This window comes from Balaenoptera ricei, chromosome 18 (genome assembly GCF_028023285.1).
Source record: "Balaenoptera ricei isolate mBalRic1 chromosome 18, mBalRic1.hap2, whole genome shotgun sequence".
NCBI lineage: Eukaryota > Metazoa > Chordata > Mammalia > Artiodactyla > Balaenopteridae > Balaenoptera > Balaenoptera ricei.
The window spans coordinates 66,353,507-66,376,256 of NC_082656.1; the positions used below are offsets into that span (position 1 = coordinate 66,353,507).

Here is a 22,750-nt window from a genome sequence, read left to right on the forward strand (position 1 = left end):
GAAGGAATTTTGAATCAGAGTTCCAATTTTTAAATGTTATAAGCTTCTGTTGTTTTCCTATTTCCCATACATTTCTTTATAGGTTTTACTTGAATTGTATGAAAGTACAGATACCAATTTGTTTATAATGAAATTAAATTCATATATATGTATATGTTAACATGTATTTATACATAGAGAATTTTTTGTTCTATACTTAAGATATATTCTTTAGAGATATTTTATTAATGATGAAATGAAAGCACAATTTTTTCTACGCCTTCATTTTTCTGGTTTGAAATTTTCTGTCAATATTTGAATTTTTACCACCCAACATATATACCCATCAATAACACAAAATTGTAAAACAGAATCTTTTACCATGTCTGTGTTTGAATAGATGACTAGAACATATGATGACTAATATGTTCTAAACACATATTTACTTCTTGTATATCTGTGTAAATGATTGTAAATGGATGGAGAAAATATTTTAGAGATGTATCATTATATGTCGGATTTTGAAGCACATTCCATTGCTCTCATGTGTGAAGATTGTTGAATGTGGTGAATATGTTTCTCTTTCACAGCAAACATGTGTATGTAAGCCATCTATAGCGAGATTTTATTCTAAGTGTTTGAAAGGCTATTGCAACCGTGGGATAGTGCCAGACAGTTAGTAAAAGGCAAATTGAGTCTGTTGAGAGATTAATTCACCAGCTGAAAGAAATACATTTGCCTCAGAGTCATCAGATATTCTACCCACCAAATTCATCCTCCGAGATAGCATCCCTAATGAGCTTCCTAAACCAATTAAACATAAGCAGGAAGCATCAGTCATCAAAACTATTTTCAGCTAATCAGCTGACTGCACAAATTGCATGGCATTGAGGAAAAAAGGAACACTCTAAAAGTTGTTGAATTTTTTTCTACTCTGTCCTTACTTTGTAGGCTTCTCAATTTTATGGATGCAGTGTCTTGCACAGAACACTGTAAATGAGTGCAGTGCTTTATAGTATATAAAGTGCTTTCCTTTGGATTATTATTCAATAGAATAAAATGAGCTTTAATGGGCTTAAGTGATTTGCTTAAAGGCACACAATTAATGTGTGGCTGGGACTCAAAATCATGCCCTTTCTTATGTTGTAATAGTTCTATAAATATGTAGGTATTGATCGACTTTCTACCCTCCATGACAGGGGAAGTATTCAAAGTGCCATCATCTTTACATATGGACAGACTCAGAGCCAAGGCAGGATGAGGGTGGAGGGAGACATTTTTATTCTGATATGGGTTCCCTCCTTCAAAGACAGAATTAAGTTAGTGATATCATGTCATATTGTTTATAATGATAATAGTGATAAAAAAGAGAACATAAAACAAGCATAAGCAAAATTATAAACATATAAATTCACACAATTTCTGTGAGAAAAACAAATTGCTCTGCAGTGTAATTTGGGTGCTGGGGGGTGCTGCTTTAGATATAATTTTTTTTTTAAATCAGTATATTTTATGGGACCTTGACTGGAGGCTAAATTTGAACTTTTCATTATGGACTCATTTCCAAAGTATGTCAATGGTTGTTCTGTGAGGGGAGGGGCTAATTTGCTTATGTTAATTTGGAAAATGTAAGGTGAATCTCAACTAAACAAGATTACTTACTGTAAGATTCCCCATGAGCCTTTAGTTCCTAGATCTCAAGAAGGGGACATAGTATGAATTTCCCAAACATTTCATCCCAGGACTTCTTTCTGTGACTCATCTATCCAGACTGATATTTCTCTGCTGGATACATGTTGAAACCAGTATAGAGTCACAAAAAGCACTAAGGCAGAGAAATGACATGGTGAAAATACTGATTTGAGGAAAATAATATGGTGGTACTAGGCAGGAGAGACCAATGTCCCCCACAGTGAGGGAGTTGGGGAGATAAGTTGTAATGATACCTGAATAATGGAGGTGAATTGTTCTATTTTAAGATGCAAAGTAGTAGAGTACATTTTATATCTAACTACTGCTTACTGGTGAGCTAAAGAGTAACAAGGGCTGCAAATAAAGACTTGAGTGTGCTCTGTATACAGGTGAGAGCACAACCTGTTAGGATGGGTTCCCAGAAAGAGACTAAAAAGAAAGAGCAGGGGATTTACATTATTCACTGAAACATTTTTACTGTTTTGGAAGTGAGGGGAAAGATGATCAAGCTAAGAAGAAATCAGAATAGTTTAGTCCCAAAGAACTGGGATTTTGAATAAGGGTCTTACTGCAAAAAGCTCATTGTTTTTGTTGATTAGAAATTTATTGGGAATTTTCACAAATTAAGTTTTAGTATAATTGTGAGAATGAAAATGAACATTTGTGGATGTATGATGATTGAGAAGTAAGAAAGGGAGCATTTAAAGCAGAATCTTCAAGCAGAGGAGATGATGACTCTACCAGAGAGAGATGGGATCACTGGGGACCTGGAAGCATGGATCAGGTGGGATCGTGGATATATTTGGACAAGCTGATCATTCGTGAAATTCCTTTTGCCATGTAATGCAATGGATGTGACAGTGACATATTCACAGTCCCAGGGATTTGAGTAAGAAGTCTTGGGGCCCATTTTATAATCCTGCTGCACCACAGATAGTTTAAATTAAAATATGGTTTTATATAGTTTTATTTCTTAAAGATATGAGTTTGTGTGCCTTAGATGTTTCTTGGAGTGCCACTGAAGTGATGGAGAAGATAAAAATAGTAAATATATTAATTTTTTAAAAAAATATTTTTTTCTCTAGTGTCATCTATTATTTTTACAAGTCACTATAAATTAATGAATCATTCTCTGATAATTAATGCATTTAATTGCTTTCAACCAAAACCAGTTACCTAAAACAGTAAGTTTTGTTTTACCTGTGCTATCTTTTTTTTTTGCATTTCTGAGTTCAAATTCACTGAGCTGGATCTTCGTGACTTATACATTGTTCGTGCTGCTTGTGAGATTCTTTCTTGTTCTGATCAAGGTCCCAGTAAAATATTGGAAGAATACTTAGGAAGGTAAAGGGGAAATAAAGTTGAAATGGGAAAATGTTGGGAAAAAGTGTCAGTGACAAAAGGAATAACACATCATCAGAGAGTTTGGCTTTTATTGTACTTGTCAGATACGACTTTGAAAAATTTTAATGTAAATCATGTAATTGAATTCTTTATCAAATTATTTTTCAATTATTGTGTTCTGAGTGTTTAAGCCATATTGCAATAGAATATATAACAAAGATAATAATTAGCAAAATATATTAATTTTTAATGTGGCAACACCATGCAGTATAGTTTAGGTATTCTTCTCATAATAAGAACAATGATCCAGGTATATTATTGTCTTTATTTTAGTTATGAAAGAGCTGAGTTATTCAGGGACTTGCCCAAAGTACAATGTCATATGGTTAATATATGTCAGAATCAGGATTTAACTCTTGGTATGTTGGACCTCTGAGTCCCAGCCCTTTATGATTATGTTAAATAACAAATGGTATTATTTTATTAAAAATTTATAAAACATTTTAATATAATTTTTATAATATAATGACATTTATTTTTCCTTTCCTTTGTCAGATTTTTGAATTTTTATATGCTTTGTTACATATCTGTATTTCCCCATTGCCATACCCCACTACAGGAAGTAGCATACATATCAGTGCATTAAACACAATAAGAAGCTTGGTTTAACTTAATCCCAAATTCATTTGACCATGGAAGAAGCCTTCTTTTAAAATTTAACACCTATTAACACTTGGGAAATGCTGATCAATAGAAATAAATCCTGACCAGAATTTTTAAATTATTGTCAAATTGTTTTAACATTTCATTTTTGTCAAGGAAAATAAATTTTAAGAAAATACATTTCAGAATTCATGACCTAATTTTATTTTTAATTTTGAAAGTTTATCAATTGTCAAAGTCCAGGTGCTTAATCGTAGTGTTCTTTATATGCTAAACATATTTGTCTTACGTGTACCGAGGATGGATTGCTCTTTATTTTTTCAGTATACAATGCCATCGTTGAGCTGTGTGTTTGATTATTGTCTGCTAATTAATACTGTTATCTGGAAAATCTGTAAGATATAACAACCCTAATACTTTCATAAAACACCCTGAAATTTTGAATGCCCATTAACTGTTCAGCTGCAATATATTTCATTCACAATATGGTAGGGCCCTCTAGTGCTCACGCTTGGTCACATGTCCTCCAAAACTGCCTTAGAGGGGTAAATGTCACATATTCGATCATTTTACTCAGTCTTGGCTTTAAGTGAAATAGTCTATTATTCATAACATCACCTTTTGGAAAAGGAGTTTAGGCATGTCCAATATTATTCAAAAATATTATTTTCCCCATGCTATAGGGGGAAATGTCTAGTCCATCTATTTTGCTCATAAAAGTAAATGAAATACTTGAGAACCAAGAACAAGAAGTTGGTTAAATTTCTTAAGTAATTTGTATAAATGGAAGTAGAACCTAAGTCTTTTGTTCTAAGGTTCAGTTCTGTGCCATGTACATTGATCTAAGTATTTAATCCATGAAGTTTAAATAAAACTATAAATGTACATGTCCAAAATTCTATATTCCTTTCACTGAATCTTTTCTGGAAGAATAGCATTCTTCTTTTGGGGAAATTTTGGACTGTTGGTTTACAAAACAGTACAATATTATCAGCCAATACACTGCAGAGGGGATCGTGTTGTATTGGAGTTTGATTTACCCTGCTTAAACAGCGGATTCTCTAACCAAAGTATCCATGAGCAAGAAGATCTGGTTTTATTTGTTTTCCAAAGCTGTATCACAGAGCTAATAGGCAGACTGGAGCTCTTTACAGCTGTAAGATCTTGCCCATTATTTATTATTATTTCAGTAGTTTTTAATCTTTCTTGCATACTTGACATGGTAAGGTGTCTACATCAAAACAGTGGATCCCTGTAAGAAAATAGTTCTAATTTCTACATATTGTTGAATAGCATCCTTAAATGATTTGAATTTTCTATTAATAGATGTGTTTGGTATCCATATTTAGCTGTTACAGGGTAGGTCACCCAAACCCAGCAAGTGGGAACTTGACATGGGCAGTGGTGGCGACATGGCTGAGCCAGTCAGCGGAGACTGTGATGATGAAGATGGTTGCAGGGGATCAGGAAGTGGAGAAGTCAAGAGGACACTAAAAATCACAGACTGTAAGTGTATGATTCTAACACCACTCCTGAAGGATTGATTTGGAGATATAATTAAGGAAAATTATTATTATGAATATAAAGAAATAATGGTAGTGAATTCAGAAAAATGCAAGAGGAATTGGAAGTGAAAGTAAACCCATTTTTTTTAGATATTCAGGACATGCGTTCTTGGGGTTTTTGTTTCTTTTTAACTAATGACTTTAAATGGAAATGATATTTTTCTGTGAAAAACCAGTGAATGACCATCAGTTCTGAGAATTCATAGTTTTAAAGTGGGATAGTCTGTAGGGCGTGAAATAGCTAGTATGGTGGGCGGTAAATGTATCTTGGTGAAACCAGGATGTGTGAACCCTACTAAATACTAACATTCTGCAATTTTATTATCTTATCATGCCATTAGATAAATTTTATTAGGTTTTCATGTTCAAATTACAAAGAAACTGGCTAAATATATGGTTAGTTATGGTGAGAAACTACTTGGGTTTAACTCCTATGAATTGGTTCTTCCAAAAAAGATCTCACCAATTATTCACATTGTTTTGATCATGTGGGTTTAAAAACCATTTCTGGTATTGCTGGACTGGTCATTATTACAAATGATAAAACTACCAAATAACAATAACCAAAAAAATCACCAGATGAAGTTCCTTTCCTTGTCTTCACATACAAAATGAGAAAGGTAAGCTCTTCATTGTTATGTGCATGTATATGTTCACACAGGCAAGACAACCAAAGTTATCAACTGAGAAAGAAGTGTGAAAGTTAAGGTACCCAGAGCAACTAACTTTCAACTATTCACTTAATTCAGGTTATACCAAAGGGTATTACTTTATAAAGTGATCTTCTGGACCTGTGCATCCCTATCTGGAGGCTGGCCTGATAGTGTCCCTCTAAATCACAAAGGGATGCTTTGGACCTGTTAGAAATGTCTTTTCCTGACTTTGGTGGGAGAAGAATTCATTTACTTTTCAGTTCTCTTGTAGTAAATTTAGAACACTACCAACACTTCAAGCATCAATACCCCATTCCTTCTAGGATCTTGTTTTGTAAGGCAAATATATTGGTTAAAGGAATGGAAGCTGAAAGAGGTACAAAATCAAGACAATATAAAGGTACATGTTTTCCTGTTAGAAACAGTAATAAATTTAACATAGAAAGTAAATAGATGGGGTTTAGTACACTGGAGTAGCAATTGAACAAAGGACCACAAAATTCTTTGATGTATTAACACAATTTTCTAGTGAAGATTACACATCTTCTACTCATGTAGGAGCAGTAGGGATATGTGTTCTTGTTATTGGTACTAATATCATTTATCAGATTGACTTCTCTTGTTTTTCTACCTTTTGTTGTTTAGGCCAAAAAAAAAAAGGAAGACAAAGCAAATGAAATAAGGTTTTCATTAGGAAAAGAATATTTTTACTAAGAGTTAAAATGCCCTCCATCGTATTTTGCAATTATGATACATATCTATTAGGATAATATTAAATAATCTTTCATTTTCACTTGATCTTGAGTATTTATATGTACCATAATTTCCTTGCCATTTGAATATTAGTAGGGTTTTAAGGCATTAAATATTATTATGCAAAATAGCTTAGGTTAAAATTTTTTCTATAAATTGCATGTGTGTTTGTGTGTGTGTGTGTGTGTGTGTAGAATTAGCATTTTAATAGGGATTTTTCACTCCTGAAGTTATTTATAAGCTCAAGAACTTGCTATGCATTAATAGATAACTCTTTTTGGCTTATTTCACAAGAGGAGTAGAGACAGTGGAGGATATTCAACTACTAATAGTTTTCTTACAAAACCATGCTTGTCAAGGTGGCAAGAATGAATTTTTTACTTTAAAACCGTGTTTTCAATTACTACTGAAATAGACAGGTATGGTACAAGCAACTATCCATCAGAATTGGGGAAATGTAAGAAATAGATGGTTTTCAGCAACTCCAGGCAAACATTAAAAAAAAATCCACATCTGCTATAAGTGGGTTGCCTATCATGTTTCTAAGGGTTTATAGCTGTCGCCTTTCAATGTTTAATAAGTGGTTAGGAACCCACTGTGGATAGCCTGCTGAAATAAAGAGGCACACGGCAAGTAGCAAGGCGTAGGTCACATTTCTATTTTTATAAAGCACTGTAATAGTTTACCTGTGTTTGGCTGGTTAGGTATATTGCTAAAGCATTTTATGATATAGTTTTAGGTGGTCTTAATCACTTAAAAATATTGTGCTCTAGAAAGTTTATCAAGGTGTCATTTGTGTTAAGAATTTGAAATGCACCATTATTTCTTCCTTACACTTATGTTTATTCTTTATAAAATACAATATAAGTAGAACATAGTTCATTTGTCACTTCAAAATGTCTGATTAAAAATAGTTATACATGTATGTTTTTATTTATACCTATATATAGTTACAAGGAGTAATAGTAATACTGTGTCTTGTAAATTTAATGATTTTGCTCCATTTATGCAAATGTTCAAAGCTGATAAATATCTTACTAACCAACACTTGAACTGATTTTCTGTTTCTGTTTTGGTTAATGTTTATTTCAGACAAGAGGGATTTATATATTTCAGTGTGCAATGTTTTACCACCAAAATATTTATGTACCTCTTAGGTATCATTTTGTTTTCATCAGTGATGTTATCAAATGATTTACAAATATTTAGCTTTTAAAACTATCTCTATTTATATCATACATGTTGGCTATGATTAAATGTGAACTGATGTATTTATAATAAAAAAAATCTATACTATGTAGTGTTCACTCTTAGGAAACTGAAAATACTTTCTTATTTTAGTAGAGTGGTTTAAAAATCCTAATATTACAGAAATTTTTTTCTATATTTTTATTGCATCGAATTTGGCTCATAAATGTAGGTATGGTTATTTCACTAGTACCTTGGAATAGCAGGGTTGGAATGGCTTTGAACTTTCATTTCCCCTCATCTTGGACACTTGCCATCCTTTCAAAGTAGCTAAGGGATGGTAGGTTTTAAACGCCAGTGGAAGAAACAAGTTCTGTTCTTGTAGCCATGCAGAGCAAAACTACTCTCACTACCATCAATACTTTTTCAACTATTTGACTATTCTAATATCCCCAAATTCTGTTATTTTCAACTGTTATAAAACAAACCACAGTGCCACTAAAGACAGGCCATAGCAATACTATACACGTGTAGCTTTGAAAATCTGCAGTAACACTGCTTGCAATTCTTATGTGATGTTATAATTTAAATTGCAGTAACTCCGATTTTAACAAAAACAAAGAATATATAATCCATGATCAAATTTATTTTGATAAGATGGTTCACAGTAATAATCTCAGACAAAATGAATTTGATCACAAGTTTGTTCAGACACCACATGTTCAAAAATAGTGGGGTGATTTTAAGTCTTCAGATCGTGTGAGATAATCTCTGTCCATTGTCATATTCATCATTGATTGTACAATACTATGTAGCATTTTAGCAGTTTTAAAATAATTTTATTTTAACGGAGAAGCCTGTAAATGACAACACAGGTTGTTGAGAATGTGTTCAAATGACTTTTTCCGATAGTGCTATCAACATACCTCTGCAGAGCAGTCATGAAATAGGTCCCAATGCAGCACTCTGAACCCTATGCCCTCCTGAATTGCCATCTGGAATGCATGCTAGGAGGCCCCTGAAAGTCTTTCCTGAAAGACACTGAAAGTCTTTCCTGGGAAGGGCTGTTTACCATTCATTTCTTCTTATCTCCCGGGCTGCTCTTCCTCTTTTACAGGTTCTCATCACCATCTCAAATTCTAAATATTTGAGAAAGCCAGGACTCAGTCTCAAACTTTTATCATCTCTATTCGCAACTACTTTCTGTCCCACAAGCCACTTACTGCACTCTAATAGCAATAAGAATATGGTAGATAGCCTTTTCCAGCTATAAAGAATTCTCCTATGTGTTACATCAGGGAGTAAGCTGATGAGAACAGAGAGTATTCAATGTAAATGAGATTTATTTGGAAATAAAAGGATAATACATTGGAATATTAAGTCACTAGATCTAGAAAGAACTTTTGGTTGATCTTTGATAGACTAAAATAAATAGAACTATTGTTTATATTGTGCTTTGGATTTGTCACTTAGTAACTAACCTTAGATCAGCCTCTAACAAATGTATCTACAGCGTGATACTAACAGTGACCTTGGAAGAGAACAGTGTATTCCATGTGCATAGTAAAATGAAAATGATACTTTGTTATCCACTGAAAAATAAAGGGTGCTGATTTATTTAATAATGCAGGATTATAGAGCAAGTGGATATTCTTGGCGTCCTCAAACTTATTTTCACCATAAATCACCTTTATTTCAAAATCTCAGCTGACATGGAGGTTAAGGGAGAACTCAAAAAAAAGAAAAAAATACTACAAGTTGCATTTTCTTTAGATAATGAAATCTTTATTTATTTTCCAGAACTACTAAAACTATGTAATTATTCATTTTGTACAACTCATTTTGTAATAGTTTATATTCTCTAGTTGGTGATTTTTTCTTCCGAATATAAATTATGTAAAACATATAAGGCAAGCATGTAATATTTGTTTACATTAATAACAGTTCCAAATATGTATATTAAAGTATGTGTACTATTTCTAAAATTCAAGTTCTATCCAATTTGATTAAAATAAAATGTATTCAGTTTATTTTGCTAAGTGTTGATAAATAGACCATTAATAAATTATCCCAAATATAAGAAACTGTACTGAAAATAACTAAACAGCTATCATTACTTTATTCAGTTAAGCTAAAAATAAATCATCTTTATAAAGGTACTTAGACTCTTCCCTTTGTGACACAGTGAAAGTAATCTTGAATAATGACTGTACACTTTGATCTATGTTTTGCAAGTGTCTAATACTGAAGGGTCATGATAAAACCATAGAGAAATGCACAAGGAAACACTTCTTGATCCTGTTCAATGTTCAAAATTGTGAACACTTTGAAATTGTCATCTACCACAGTTTTTATACTACTTATGAAAATTATACTAAAGACAAATGAAATATATATCTAAGATAAATATATTTTAATTAGTATATGATCATTATGAATATTATTCTGATTATACATTTCCATTTTGGTTTCTAAATAATTGAGACTCATGCTGCCTGCTTGCTGTTTTGTTAACAAGATTGTATAATAGAATCTGGATACCTGATGAATCATCTAAAATCATCTCTCATCCTCTTTACTAGCTATATATCACAGTCATGGATTTAAATAATAGAACTGAAATAAAAGAATTTGTCCTTGAATGCCTAAGGAATGATTTTCATTGCTTTGGCTTAGACACAGAACTGATGTTAAATCACTGAGGTGAGGAGGGGAGACATTAATTAAAGCTTAAGGAGCCTCCTAGCATGCATTCCGGATCAACCAGCTAGTCTGTAAATCTTATAACTAAATCTATACCACACCAGAGGACATAGAATAAAGAAATTATGGTCTCTGTTGACTAACACAATGCTAAGTATGACTGTGTGATCATTATAGAGAGTAAAAAATTAAAATTTAAGAAAATATCCTCAGGTACATTTGATCATGACTTGCCCAAAGTCATGTAGCTGTCAATATAACCAGAAACAAACCATATTTGTATATAACCATATCCAGGTCTATTTTTTATATCATTTTGTTGCAAATAAACAGAATGATTATTGAAGTTGCAATATTACCCTTCAGTGAGGATGAATGGATAATATGCAGAAACAGGTTAGGTATATTTTTAGCTCTTTAATGACTTCCTTACCTCTAATTGTGTAGAAAGAGTATTTTCATATAGGTCTTTGATGAATTAAGTGCTCATCTAACTGTAAATAATTAAATAAGAGAGCATGTGATCTGGGCTCAGAGGTTCTCACAGCCTCTTGTCATACAAATCATGCGGGATTCTTGGTAAGAATACGAGCATGATACAGGAGGTCTTATGTGGGGCATTCCTTATGTGCTCCCAGATGACGATTGCTACTGGTCTAAGGACCATACTATGAGGAGCAAAAATTTACGCCCTTCTTTATTACATCCCTTATTTATTAGCATCTCTAAAATGAGTTTCTATTAAAGGAGCATAACATGTTTTTTTTACATCTTTATTGGAGTATAATTGCTTTACAATGTTGTGTTAGTTTCTGCTGTATAAAAAACTGAATCAGCTATACATATACATATATCCCCATATCCCCTCGCTCTTGATCCTCCCTCCCACCCTCCCTATCCCACCCATCTAGGTGGTCACAAAGCACAGAGCTGATCTCCCTGTGCTATGTGGCTGCTTCCCACTAGCTATCTATTTTACATTTGGTAGTATATACATATGTCAATGCTACTCTCTCACTTCGTCTCAGCTTCCCCTTCCCCCCACCTGTGTCCTCAAGTCCATTCTCTACGTCTGCGTCATTTTTGTCCTGCCCCTAGGTTCATCAGAACCATTTTTTTTTTTTTTTTAGATTCCATATATATGTGTTAGTATACAGTATTTGTTTTTCTCTTTCTGACTTACCTCACTCTGTATGACAGACTCTAGGTCCATCCACCTCACTACAAATAACGCAATTTCATTTCTTTTTATGGCTGAGTAATATTCCATTGTATGTATGTGCCACATCATCTTTATCCATTTGTCTGTTGATAGGCATTTAGGTTGCTTCCATGACCTGGCTATTGTAAATAGTGCTGCAATGAATATTGGGGTGCATGTGTCTTTTTGAATTATGGTGTTCTCTGGGTATATGCCCAGTAGTGGGATTGCTGGGTCATATGGTAATTCTATTTTAGATTTTTAAGGAACCTCCATACTGTTCTCCATAGTGGCTGTATCAATTTACATTCCCACCAACAGTGCAGGAGTGTTCCCTCTTCTCCACACCCTCTCCAGCATTTATTGTTTGTAGATTTTTTGATGATGGCCATTCTGACTGGTGTGAGGTGATACCTTGTGGTTGTGGTTTTGGTTTGCATTTCTCTAATGATTAGTGATGTTGAGCATCCTTTCCTGTGTTTGTTGGCAATATGTATATCTTCTTTGGAGAAATGTTTATTTAGGTCTTCTGCCCATTTTTGGATTGGGTTGGGTTTTTTTTGTTATTGAGCTGCATGTATATTTTTAAGATTAATCCTTTGTCTGGTGCTTTGTTTGCAAATATTTTCTCCCATTCTGAGGGTTGTCTTTTTGTTTTATTTATGGTTTCCTTTGCTGTGCAAAAGCTTTTAAGTTTAATTAGGTCCCATTTGTTTATTTTTGTTTTTATTTCCATTACTCTAGGAGGTGGGTCAAAAAGGATCTTGTTGTGATTTATGTCATAGAGTTTTCTGCCTATGTTTTCCTCTAAGAGTTTTATAGCGTCTGGCCTTACATTTAGGTTTTTAATCCATTTTGAGTTTATTTTTGTGTATGGTGTTAGGAAGTGTTCTAATTTCATTCTTTACATGTATTTCATTCCTTTACAAATCTGTCCAGTTTTCCCAGCACCACTTATTGAAGAGGCTGTCTGTTCTCCATTGTATATTTTTGCCTCCTTTATCAAAAATAAGGTGACCATATGGTTTATCTCTGGGCTTTCTATCCTGTTCCACTGATCTATGTTTCTGTTTTTGTGCCAGTACCATACTGTCTTGATTATTGTACCTTTGTAGTATAGTCTGAAGTCAGGGAGCCTGATTCCTCCAGCTCTGTTTTTCTTTCTCATGATTGCTTTGGATATTCAGGGTCTTTTGTGTTTCCATACAAATTGTAAATTTTTTTGTTCTAGTTCTGTGAAAATGCCCTTGGTAGTTTGATAGGGGTTGCATTGAATTTGTGGATTGCTTTGGGTAGTATAGTCATTTCCAAAATGTTGATTCTTCCAATGCAAAAACATGGTATATCTCTCCATCTGTTTGTGTCATCTTTGATTTCTTTCATCAGTGTCTTATAGTTTTCTGCATACAAGTCTTTTGTCTCTTTAGGTAGGTTTATTCCTAGGTGTTTTACTCTTTTTGTTGCAATGGTAAATGGGGGTGTTTCCTTAATTTTTCTTTCAGATTTTTCATTGTTAGTGTATAGGAATGCAAGATATTTCTGTGCATTAATTTTGCATCCAAATTCATTGATTAGCTCTAGTAGTTTTCTGGTAGCATCTTTAGGATTCTCTAAGTATAGTACTATGTCATCTGAAAACAGTGACAGTTTTACTTCTTCCTTTATGGTTTGGATTCTTTTTATTTCTTTTTCTTCTCTGATTGCTGTGGCTAAAACTTCCAAAACTATGTTGAATAATAGTGGTGAGAGTGGGCACCCTTGTCTTGTTCCTGATCTTAGAGGGATTGGTTTCAGTTTTTCACCATTGAGAATGACGTTGGCTGTGAGTTTGTCATATATGCCCTTTATTATGTTGAAGTAGGTTCCCTCTATGCCCACTTTCTGTAGAGTTTTTATCATAAATGGGTGTTGAATTTTGTTGAAAGCTTTTTCTGCATCTACTGAGATGATCATATGGTTTTTATCATTCAGTTTGTTAATATGGTGTATCACATTGATTGATTTGCATATATTGAAGAATCCTTTCATTCCTGGGATAAACACCACTTGATCATGGTGTATGATCCTTTTAATATGCTGTTGGATTTTGTTTGCTAGTATTTTGTTGAGTATTCTTGCATCTATGTTCATCAGTAATATCGGCCTGTAGTTTTCTTTTTTTGTGACATCTTTGTCTGGTTTTGTTTTCAGGGTGATGGTGGCCTCGTAGAATGAGTTTGGGAGTGTTCCTTCCTCTTAAAGCAGCACGAACTCTTATAAAACACTGTCTACATTTATAAATTAGCATTACAAGAGAGCATCATAGGCACCAGGACATTAAGGACTATAACAATTAGGCTGGTAATGGTGGCTTACCCTATATGATTTTTGGTAGCAGTTTCAGTTTGATTGTTTTTATTTAGCTTTGAGTCTACTTTCTTTTTTTAAATTTTTGTTGGATTATAGTCTATTTACAATGTTGTGTTAGTTTCAGGTGTACAGCAAAGTGAGTCACTTTATGACACCAAAGGAAAGGCACTTCCATCTTTTCTCAGGGTCTGAAAGCGTCAGATTACACTGGCTTCAAGAAAACTTCATCTTGAAAGAGTACCTGTGTTATCGCAGCAGAAATGTTTCATCTTCATCAACTCCTCCAGATTGAAATGAACATTAAAGAAATATCTTGCACTTTCCCTTGTATCACGTTACATTCCAACAGAGAGAAATCAAAGTTTCATGTGAACTAAGAGAGAGGAGAGAGGGTATCGAAATGGTACATTTGGAAAACACTCTTTAGAGAAGACAGGAAAAGGGCAATCTGGAAACAAATAACATTTGACTGCAGTGTTTATGAGAAAGTGGCATTGGACAGGGTGGACACATTATTTGGTTTCAGCAATTGACAATAGGGAGGGGAAGGTACCCTGTGAAGAGCAAACTCCATGAACAAGACACAGTGGGGCGGGGAGAGGGGGTAAGGAGCATGCTCACAGAGGAACAAAGTTATTCAAATTGCTTGAAAAAATATTGGAACTCTAAAAATGGATTAAAAATGTTACAATGGTTTTGAATTCCAGAGTGAGAAGTTTGTATGTAATTTGGTAAGCCAAAAGGAACTATTAAAAGTTTTTCTATGTGGTCATTTTTTTGGGTATGCCGTTATTTGTACTAGCAATACAGTGAACTGGTTAAGAGAAGAAACATGTACAAATAACATACGTCTTGCACAAGTAACTTACCACTTACCTTGCACAAATAATTGTTCTATGCCTGAATTTCCTTGAGATGGGGATAGTAAGAGTACTCTCCAAGAAGCATCCTTGTGAAGATTATATGACTTCATCTATAGACAGCATTACCGTAATGCCCAACCCACCCCCACCCACTGAAACAAAAAAATAGTTCAGTGACATACATAAAAAGTTTTCTTAATTGCTTCCATGAACTAGCAAGAAGAAAAGAATCTTCCATAAAACTAGGTGAAATCATAACAATAATGTAGAGATAAAGATAAATGTAGAGACAGAGATACAGATATAGTGACACAAACATGCACACACACAGTTTAAGCAAAATAATAAAGTAAATTTGTATCTACCCCTCCTCCCAGTTCAAGAACAGAATATTTCCATACCTCTCTGAGAACATCCCACTCTGAGAGTTTACAGTGATCATAAACAATATCTCGCTGGATTTTTTGGGGGTTTGTACTTTATTATAAATGGAATCATATAGTCTTTGTTGTTACACAGTGTGTTCCTTTTGCTTCAGTGTTAAATTTTTAAGGTTCACCTATGTTGGGTGTATATTTATTAATTCATTTTCACCAAAGTATCGTATTCTAATTATGAATAGACATACCCACTTATTTATTTTATTGTTGATGGATATCGAAGTTGATTTCAGTTTTTGAATATTGTGAATAATGTTGCTACAAACCATCTTAAACCATCCTGAAGATATCTCTTAATGCTCATGTGTAAGAAGCTCTGCAGTGTATACCTAGAAGTAGCATGACAGAGAAACAAAGCAGAGTGCGCATACGTTTTACTTAAGCTTTACTGGGAAATGTCAAACTTTGTTACTGGTTAACAAAGTGATTGTGTCAATTTATATTCTCACCAGCAAAAACTAAAAGTTCATCTTGCTCCCCATTTTTGCAAACACTTTTTTTTCCACTCCCACTACTTTCGTATATCTGTCCAGAGGATGGAAGTGGACAATATTTTATTCTATATTAGTTCCTATTCTCTTAATTGTACTTTTTTCATGAGTATATGAGATTCCTCATATACTTCCTCACCTGAAATTTCTTTCATATCCATAGCCTTTTTCTCTTCTACAGGGTTATTTATCTTCTTTGACAAATGTTCTCTGGACAAAGGTCAACTTCAGTGATCCACTTACCTGTTTTGGTTATGACCTTCAAGAAAGACAGGATAGATTCTTGAATTTTTCTTTTTTTTAACCAGTTTCAAGAAAATGAATTGGTACCCTCCTTGTCTTTCTCAGAAGGTGACCAATTCTTTTAATTTTTTAAAGTATCGTTATGAACTAAGTTTCAAAAACATTTGTAATTCTTATTGCAGTCCAGATTGTCCCACATTTTGCCAATTGACACTTCTTGCATTTGGCTCTTGAGTCCTTTTGACATAATCTTCAAAGTCTTGGCTAGTTTCATTGCTTATAGTATAACAAGGAATTCCAAGCTGAGCTTGTACATTATCTGTCTTAGATACGGAGTCAGTCATTTTTACATGACCCCTTTATTTGTTTTATTAAAAAACGGTTTTTCATGACCACAATCTGGGCACAAGGCATGATCCTCAAAGATACAGGTCATAATAGAAATAAATATCTCATAATTACTCATTTGCTTTAGTCCACATTAGATGTACTATATTATAATAATAATTAAAAAAACCCTACCAATTATGATTACTAAAATCAGTTACATTTTTGCCTATTTTATCATATTCTATCCCCATTTTATGGTGATAATAGATATAGATATTAATGTATATCAAACAGCCCTATGGAGATATATATGTGTATATATACAGATATATGTATCTATCTATATACATATAGATAGATACATATATATATATTTATATACCTATATTTCCTTAGCAAGAAACTATATCAATATAATACAGATACAGATATATTTAGGTCACCTACTATATCTGCTAACTATATATTTAATGCTTACTACTAGTTCTTATGTCAAAGTTTCTCTAGTGCATTTCTTAAGAAGGACTGATGAGGACAACATTTTACAAGTTTTTACTTGGTGATGAGTTTGTACCCCTTTTACATGAAAGTCGATTTTGCTAGCTAGAAGAATGCAGGCTCACATTTTCTTTCCTTGCATTTCTTCACTATACACTGATGTCTATTCTGGCAGAAAGCATTACTGGCAAAAGGTCTGACTATGTTCTAATTTTCTTCCCTTTACAAGCAACATATTCTTTTTTCTTTCTTTCTTTCTTTTTTACCCTTTCAGTGCCCAGAGATTTGTTTTCTTTTTTTTTTTAACTGCAGTAATTTTACTAGAATATAGCTTTCTGGGTAGTTTTAAGTGGACACTCTCAGTAACATGGTATACTTTTAAAATAAGTAATACCAAATCTTTTTTTAGCGCACTTTTGCTGAATTATAGTTTTAAGTAATTGTTCTCTTCCCTTGTTTTGATTTTCCTCTTCAGAAGTACCTATTGTACATTTGTTGAATTGTATTTGCTTATTTTCAGTATATTCTCCAATACCTTTTATCTATTCTTAAGTTTATTTTTTTTTTATTTTTTTATTTTTTTAAAGTTTTTTATTCACTTTTGGCTGTGTTGGGTCTTCGTTTTTGTGCGAGGGCTTTCTCCAGTTGCGGCGAGTGGGGGCCACCCTTCATCGCGGTGCGCGGGCCTCTCACTGTCGCGGCCTCTCTTGTTGCGGAGGCTCCAGACGCGCAGGCTCAGTAATTGTGGCTCACGGGCCTAGTTGCTCCGCGGCATGTGGGATCTTCCCAGACCAGGGCTCGAACCCGTGTCCCCTGCATTAGCAGGCAGATTCTCAACCACTGCGCCACCAGGGAAGCCCCTTAAGTTTATTTTTGATTTTTAAAATCCACCTCCTTTTCACTTTCTATTTCTCTTAAGGTGTGAATAGTGATGTTTATTTACTCTTACGCTGCCTCTAGATTTTATTTATTTTTAAATGAATGTTTCTTCATTTTTTTTGAAGTCTCTAACTTCATTTCTGAATTGTTAAAGTTCTGACTTATTTGGTGTCTTGTATCCTTTTCTTGATAACTTTTAGCTCATTTTAAATGGTATGTGAAATTTTGGGTCTGGTTTTCTGGTGTGCTTTCACTATTTGTAGACATGATAGTAGAATACTGTTTAACTTTGTATGGCATTTGGTCTTGATCCTTTTCTGCTGCTTATTTTTACATAAATTTAAATTCCCTAAAATTTTAGAAGGAGGCTTTGTTCAGACATATTTTCTAAATTTACTGAATTTCTAGTCCTATTATTTTCATGTAGTGTTAAATAATGTATGTGGTGGTTTGTTTTCTGAGATATTCTGGCTCTGTTCCCTCCCCTGTATTTACCCATCTCTTTTCTTCCTTAATTCTCCATTGTCCTTATCCCGTTAATTCTGGATTCTTCTAGCAGTTTCTCTTCTGTGTGACCCCTAAATGTTAAGGAAGACTTGCCAGATTAGTTTTGGGAGTTAAAAAGGTTTCAGAGACTCCAGACCCTGTAGTTTTATGTCAGTGTCCTTACACTCACCCACTATTAAGAGTGAGCAAAGCACCTCCCATTCTCTGCTGTTTTCAGACTGATTTCTAGTGAATACCTGTTGGCTATTTGCATTCTTGTTTTCAGGTGCGTAACTTGCTCTGTTTCTTCCCACTGCTTTCTCCTGCACACATGCTGATAGCATGTAGGTTTTGTGGCTATTAGTAATTTGTCCTCACTCATTTGTATGTTGAGGTTCTTGAGGATAACTCATGAGATGGGTTGGAAGTGGCATTTATGTGATTTTGATTTTACTATCTAATTGTTCTGCTTGTTTTATGTAAGAATTTGGAAGTTTCCAAGTTATGCTACAACCACACTGCCAGCTTCCCCAGACCTTCCAGATCATTTAAAATGTTTAAGAAAACAGTGATGCTCTTGTTTCTCTTTGGTTTTCTAAGGAGAAGAGACCATTTCAGTGTTGAGAGCTTATGAGTAGTTGAACAATAGCTTTTAGTTATTTGTCATCTCAGACAGCCCATTTCAGTTCTTCTCAGGACACGCAGATACTTTTGACCAAATTAAACAATTTTATTGTCTCTCATATCTTAGTGAAATGAGTGGAGGTACTTAATTCTTCTTTCTTAAGACATATACTTTAAAAACTTAAGAGATTGTTATGGCTATTGCGCTGGTTATTTATCTGTTGTGTTTTGGCTCTAGGTAACCTTTTAAAATTGTTCTGTGATTATGCAAGCTGCATTTCCCAAACTCTGAACTAAATTCCTAAACTACTTGAGATCTATAAATTATATTTCCCAGATTATCTTGCCAGCCAGTATACTGTTATTTTTCTGCCAATGGGGTATACTAAAAGACGATCAAAAGAAGGGAGAGGGGAAAATACATCCTATTTCCACTTCTTAACAAGATTACATCAATAGCATAGTGTCAATCCCCTGTCTCCAGATACTTTTAGCATTTACAGTAGCAACTATGTTATATTCCTTGAAGGGACCTGTGCCAGCTAACTTTGCTTTGATTGATAATCTGACACCAGCAATATGGTGCCCATGGAGGTCTGAACATCATCCAAGAAGATCTATACTCCCATTGTCCATCCTGAGAAGTAAAACTCTCTTTCATTGCCCAGGTTCTGGATATTCTACCTCCTGTCCTTCAACCCTAAGAATGGGAGCTACTCCCCATGATTACCAATATCTATGGTAATAGATATCACCCTCTTTTTGCTTCACTAACCTTTAAATATCTATATACTAATTTTTGGTATTATATATCTCTAAAATATCTAGCATACTTCCTGTTCTGTTGATTGGATCCTATCTGACACAGCTGGTCTTAATTGCATAAAGTTAGAATCAAAACAAAATATTATCTGAAAACCAATTAAGACTTTCCTCCTTGTTTTCAAGGGGATAAAATCCTTACAGTTCTCTCCAGATGTACATTCTACCATGTAGGTGAACACCCGTTTTACCATTTCCTCCCAAATCCCAGAGCAAAATAATCATATAGAAAGTTAAGAGAGATAAGCTATTTATGCTTGGGCGTATAGAACAGAGAGCAAGAGGAAATAGCTGTCTTCTGGTTGAGAAGTACTCTAGGGGTCAGCTCTGGAACCACTGAGTCTGTGTTTTAATTGCTCATCGTGCCTGATCCACCTGAGTTGATTTGAAGCTCTGCATGAGTGTCAATGGAACCACCATGTAAAACTACATATCTGAGGGCCGACTGCTGGGACTATTGGGCTTGGGTCTTCCCTGGAGCCAAGAGTACACGACTGGGAAAGGTTGAGGAAGGACAGTCGAAAACTTACGTACATACATGCATAACAAATAGCAAATGGGACTGGCAATGCTAAGGTACCAAATGTTGGTGCTTGGAAAACAAATTCTAAGTCTCTTTTTTTTTTTACTGTTAGTAATTTCAGATCCTCCTAGATTTGGAATATGTGAATGAACTACCTAAGATACAGTCAAGCACTTCTTCAATATCCTGTATACTTACCAGGCATAGGTTTCTAAAGTATGATTTCATTCTCGCAGCCAGCACCAAAACCGTTATTAGTTCCTATGGCCCACTCAAGAGTATAGTTCTGTGTATGAGTTGTATTAACCATCACAGATTGTAAGGTCTTGAGGGCAATTCAGCCGGTACATTTTTATCTTTCCATACATCACACAACTATTTTTGATCACAGCGTATACAACTTCTGTCAGAATTATCACTGTGCTTGTTTAAAATGCAGTTTGTAGAATTCCACCCCCAAATACTGAATTAACATTTCCACGGGTAGAATCCACAAATTTATAGTTAAAAAGCATAATAAATAATAATTATTCCCAATAAAGCTTGAGAACAACTGCCTCACAGTCCTTACCACAATGCCTCTAAACATGAGACATTTAATGAATGTGCTCTGAATTGCATGATTGGATATGAGTATAATCTACATGTCTCTAAGACACATCTTAATTAACATTAAAAACCAGATTTTATAATGAATTGAAAATATTGACATTAATTTTAGTCAAGACTATTAACTAAAAACCAAAATGAATATAAATCTGTTCACACTCAAGACTATAGCTGTGTTAAATATAGAATACATTTAATAAGCACAGTTTTCTTCAACAACTACCAATATTTGTGAATTATATAAATAACTCTTTCATATTTTCACAGAGTAGAGACCTGACTGTGGAATTATTGCATTAGTATAATGTGCTATTTTGAGTGAAAATTAATGTCAAAAGTAATTATTTGAGTGCTAATTGTTAAACTCAAGTATAAAGCCCTAAACTTAAGAGTGTAATTTTCTAGATTAACATGTAATATCTCAATTTTGGAAGAGATACATTAACATACTATTGCTTGGAGGTAGTTTTAGATTGATTATGGTTTACTTCCTTTAATTTCCTTGTAACTCTAAAGTTTCATGCTAAATTTTTTTAGAATATAAATAATTATGTTTACCTATTAAGTAATATATAGAATTAATTCCACTTCTCTGGTTATAACTTTGCTAAATAATAGGAATTTTGTATCATGACATTTTGCAGAGTAATTATTAATAGTCCTTACCTTTATAAGTATATTCGATGGAATCTTGTGGGGTTTTTTTTTCTGAAATCTACATTACATTATGGAGCTCATATGGGAATAGTATGGCACTAATTTCATACAAATTTTGAGCTCCAAATTCAATTTTCATCACTAATGGCTTTACCCCCAACCTGTATTTATCTTTTCTTTGATGTCAACCCCTTACCTCTCAATCCATCCATCCACTCATTGGTTCATTCAACAAATACTTACTTGATACTTCTACTGTGCTTGTCAGCATGCAAACTTTTGCCTCAGGGAGATACAGATGAGTAATCAGGAAATTACAGTACAGTATAGAGAATTTTATTTGTGGAAAAACAGATCTTATGGGAGCATAAAGGAAAGATGTCTTACACAGCCTTAGGGATAATGGAATGTTTTCTCAAAGGAGTTGAACTATAATCTGCCACCTGAAGAAACAGTTATTAATAGGGTTATGAAGAGCCAGGAGCATAATCTCTATAGGAGGACAAAGCAGGAGCAGAAACCTGGTAACTAGACAAAGTTGAGCATCATTAGGGAGCTACATGGAATTCCAGAATGCTGTAATATATAATGTAGGCTCGGGATTGGCATAAACCAAATAATGAATCACGTATCCCTAGCACACCATGTCAAAAATATGTTCATTGATCCATTTGCACTCTAGCGAGACCTCTCTAATTGCAACGTTGAGAATGCATCTAGAGAAAGCTGTTATTATAGTAATCCAGACATGATATGTTGATGACATAAGTGAAAATCAAATATTTTTTTTCTGTGGTGATTTCTTTACCTCTTCAAGTGAACTTGGCCACACGCTCATCTGCTGACTTAATACATTGTGCATATCTATATTATTACAGTAGAGTTTACTTAGGGTTCTATTTCTTCTTAGACCATGAGTTTCTAAAAATGGTATCCACATCCTGTTCATCTTTATATCCTTGAAACTGAATATACTGCATGCATGAGCAAAGATGCTCAGGAAATCTTTGTTAAGTTAGTGTATGAATATATGCATGTGTAAAGGAAAGTATTTTGAAGTCATCAGGGGGAATATAATAAAACCACACTAGAGTAAAATGGGACTAATAAGAGCAAAAGTATTAGAAAGAGATGGAAAAGTTATAACATAAAATGATAAAAATTAACAAGAATTTCTACCGAATATTTCATTTTT

The 22,750-nt window shown here is 33.9% G+C and overlaps 1 protein-coding gene across 2 annotated transcripts in view; it reads left to right on the top strand.

Annotated features, from left to right (window-relative positions):
* GPC5 (glypican 5) overlaps positions 1-22,750 on the top strand; it is a 1,396,728-nt gene that overhangs the window by 658,137 nt on the left and 715,841 nt on the right. Inside the window, exons 7-8 of one of the 2 annotated variants that reach the window (XM_059902814.1) lie at positions 5,028-5,184; positions 14,209-14,289. In XM_059902814.1, the coding sequence (XP_059758797.1) occupies positions 5,028-5,184; positions 14,209-14,282 (231 nt within the window). In that variant the 3' untranslated portion in view covers positions 14,283-14,289. Of the gene's footprint in view, positions 1-5,027; positions 5,185-14,208; positions 14,290-22,750 lie in introns of those variants that run through there. The other variant, XM_059902813.1, reaches the window with a different exon arrangement.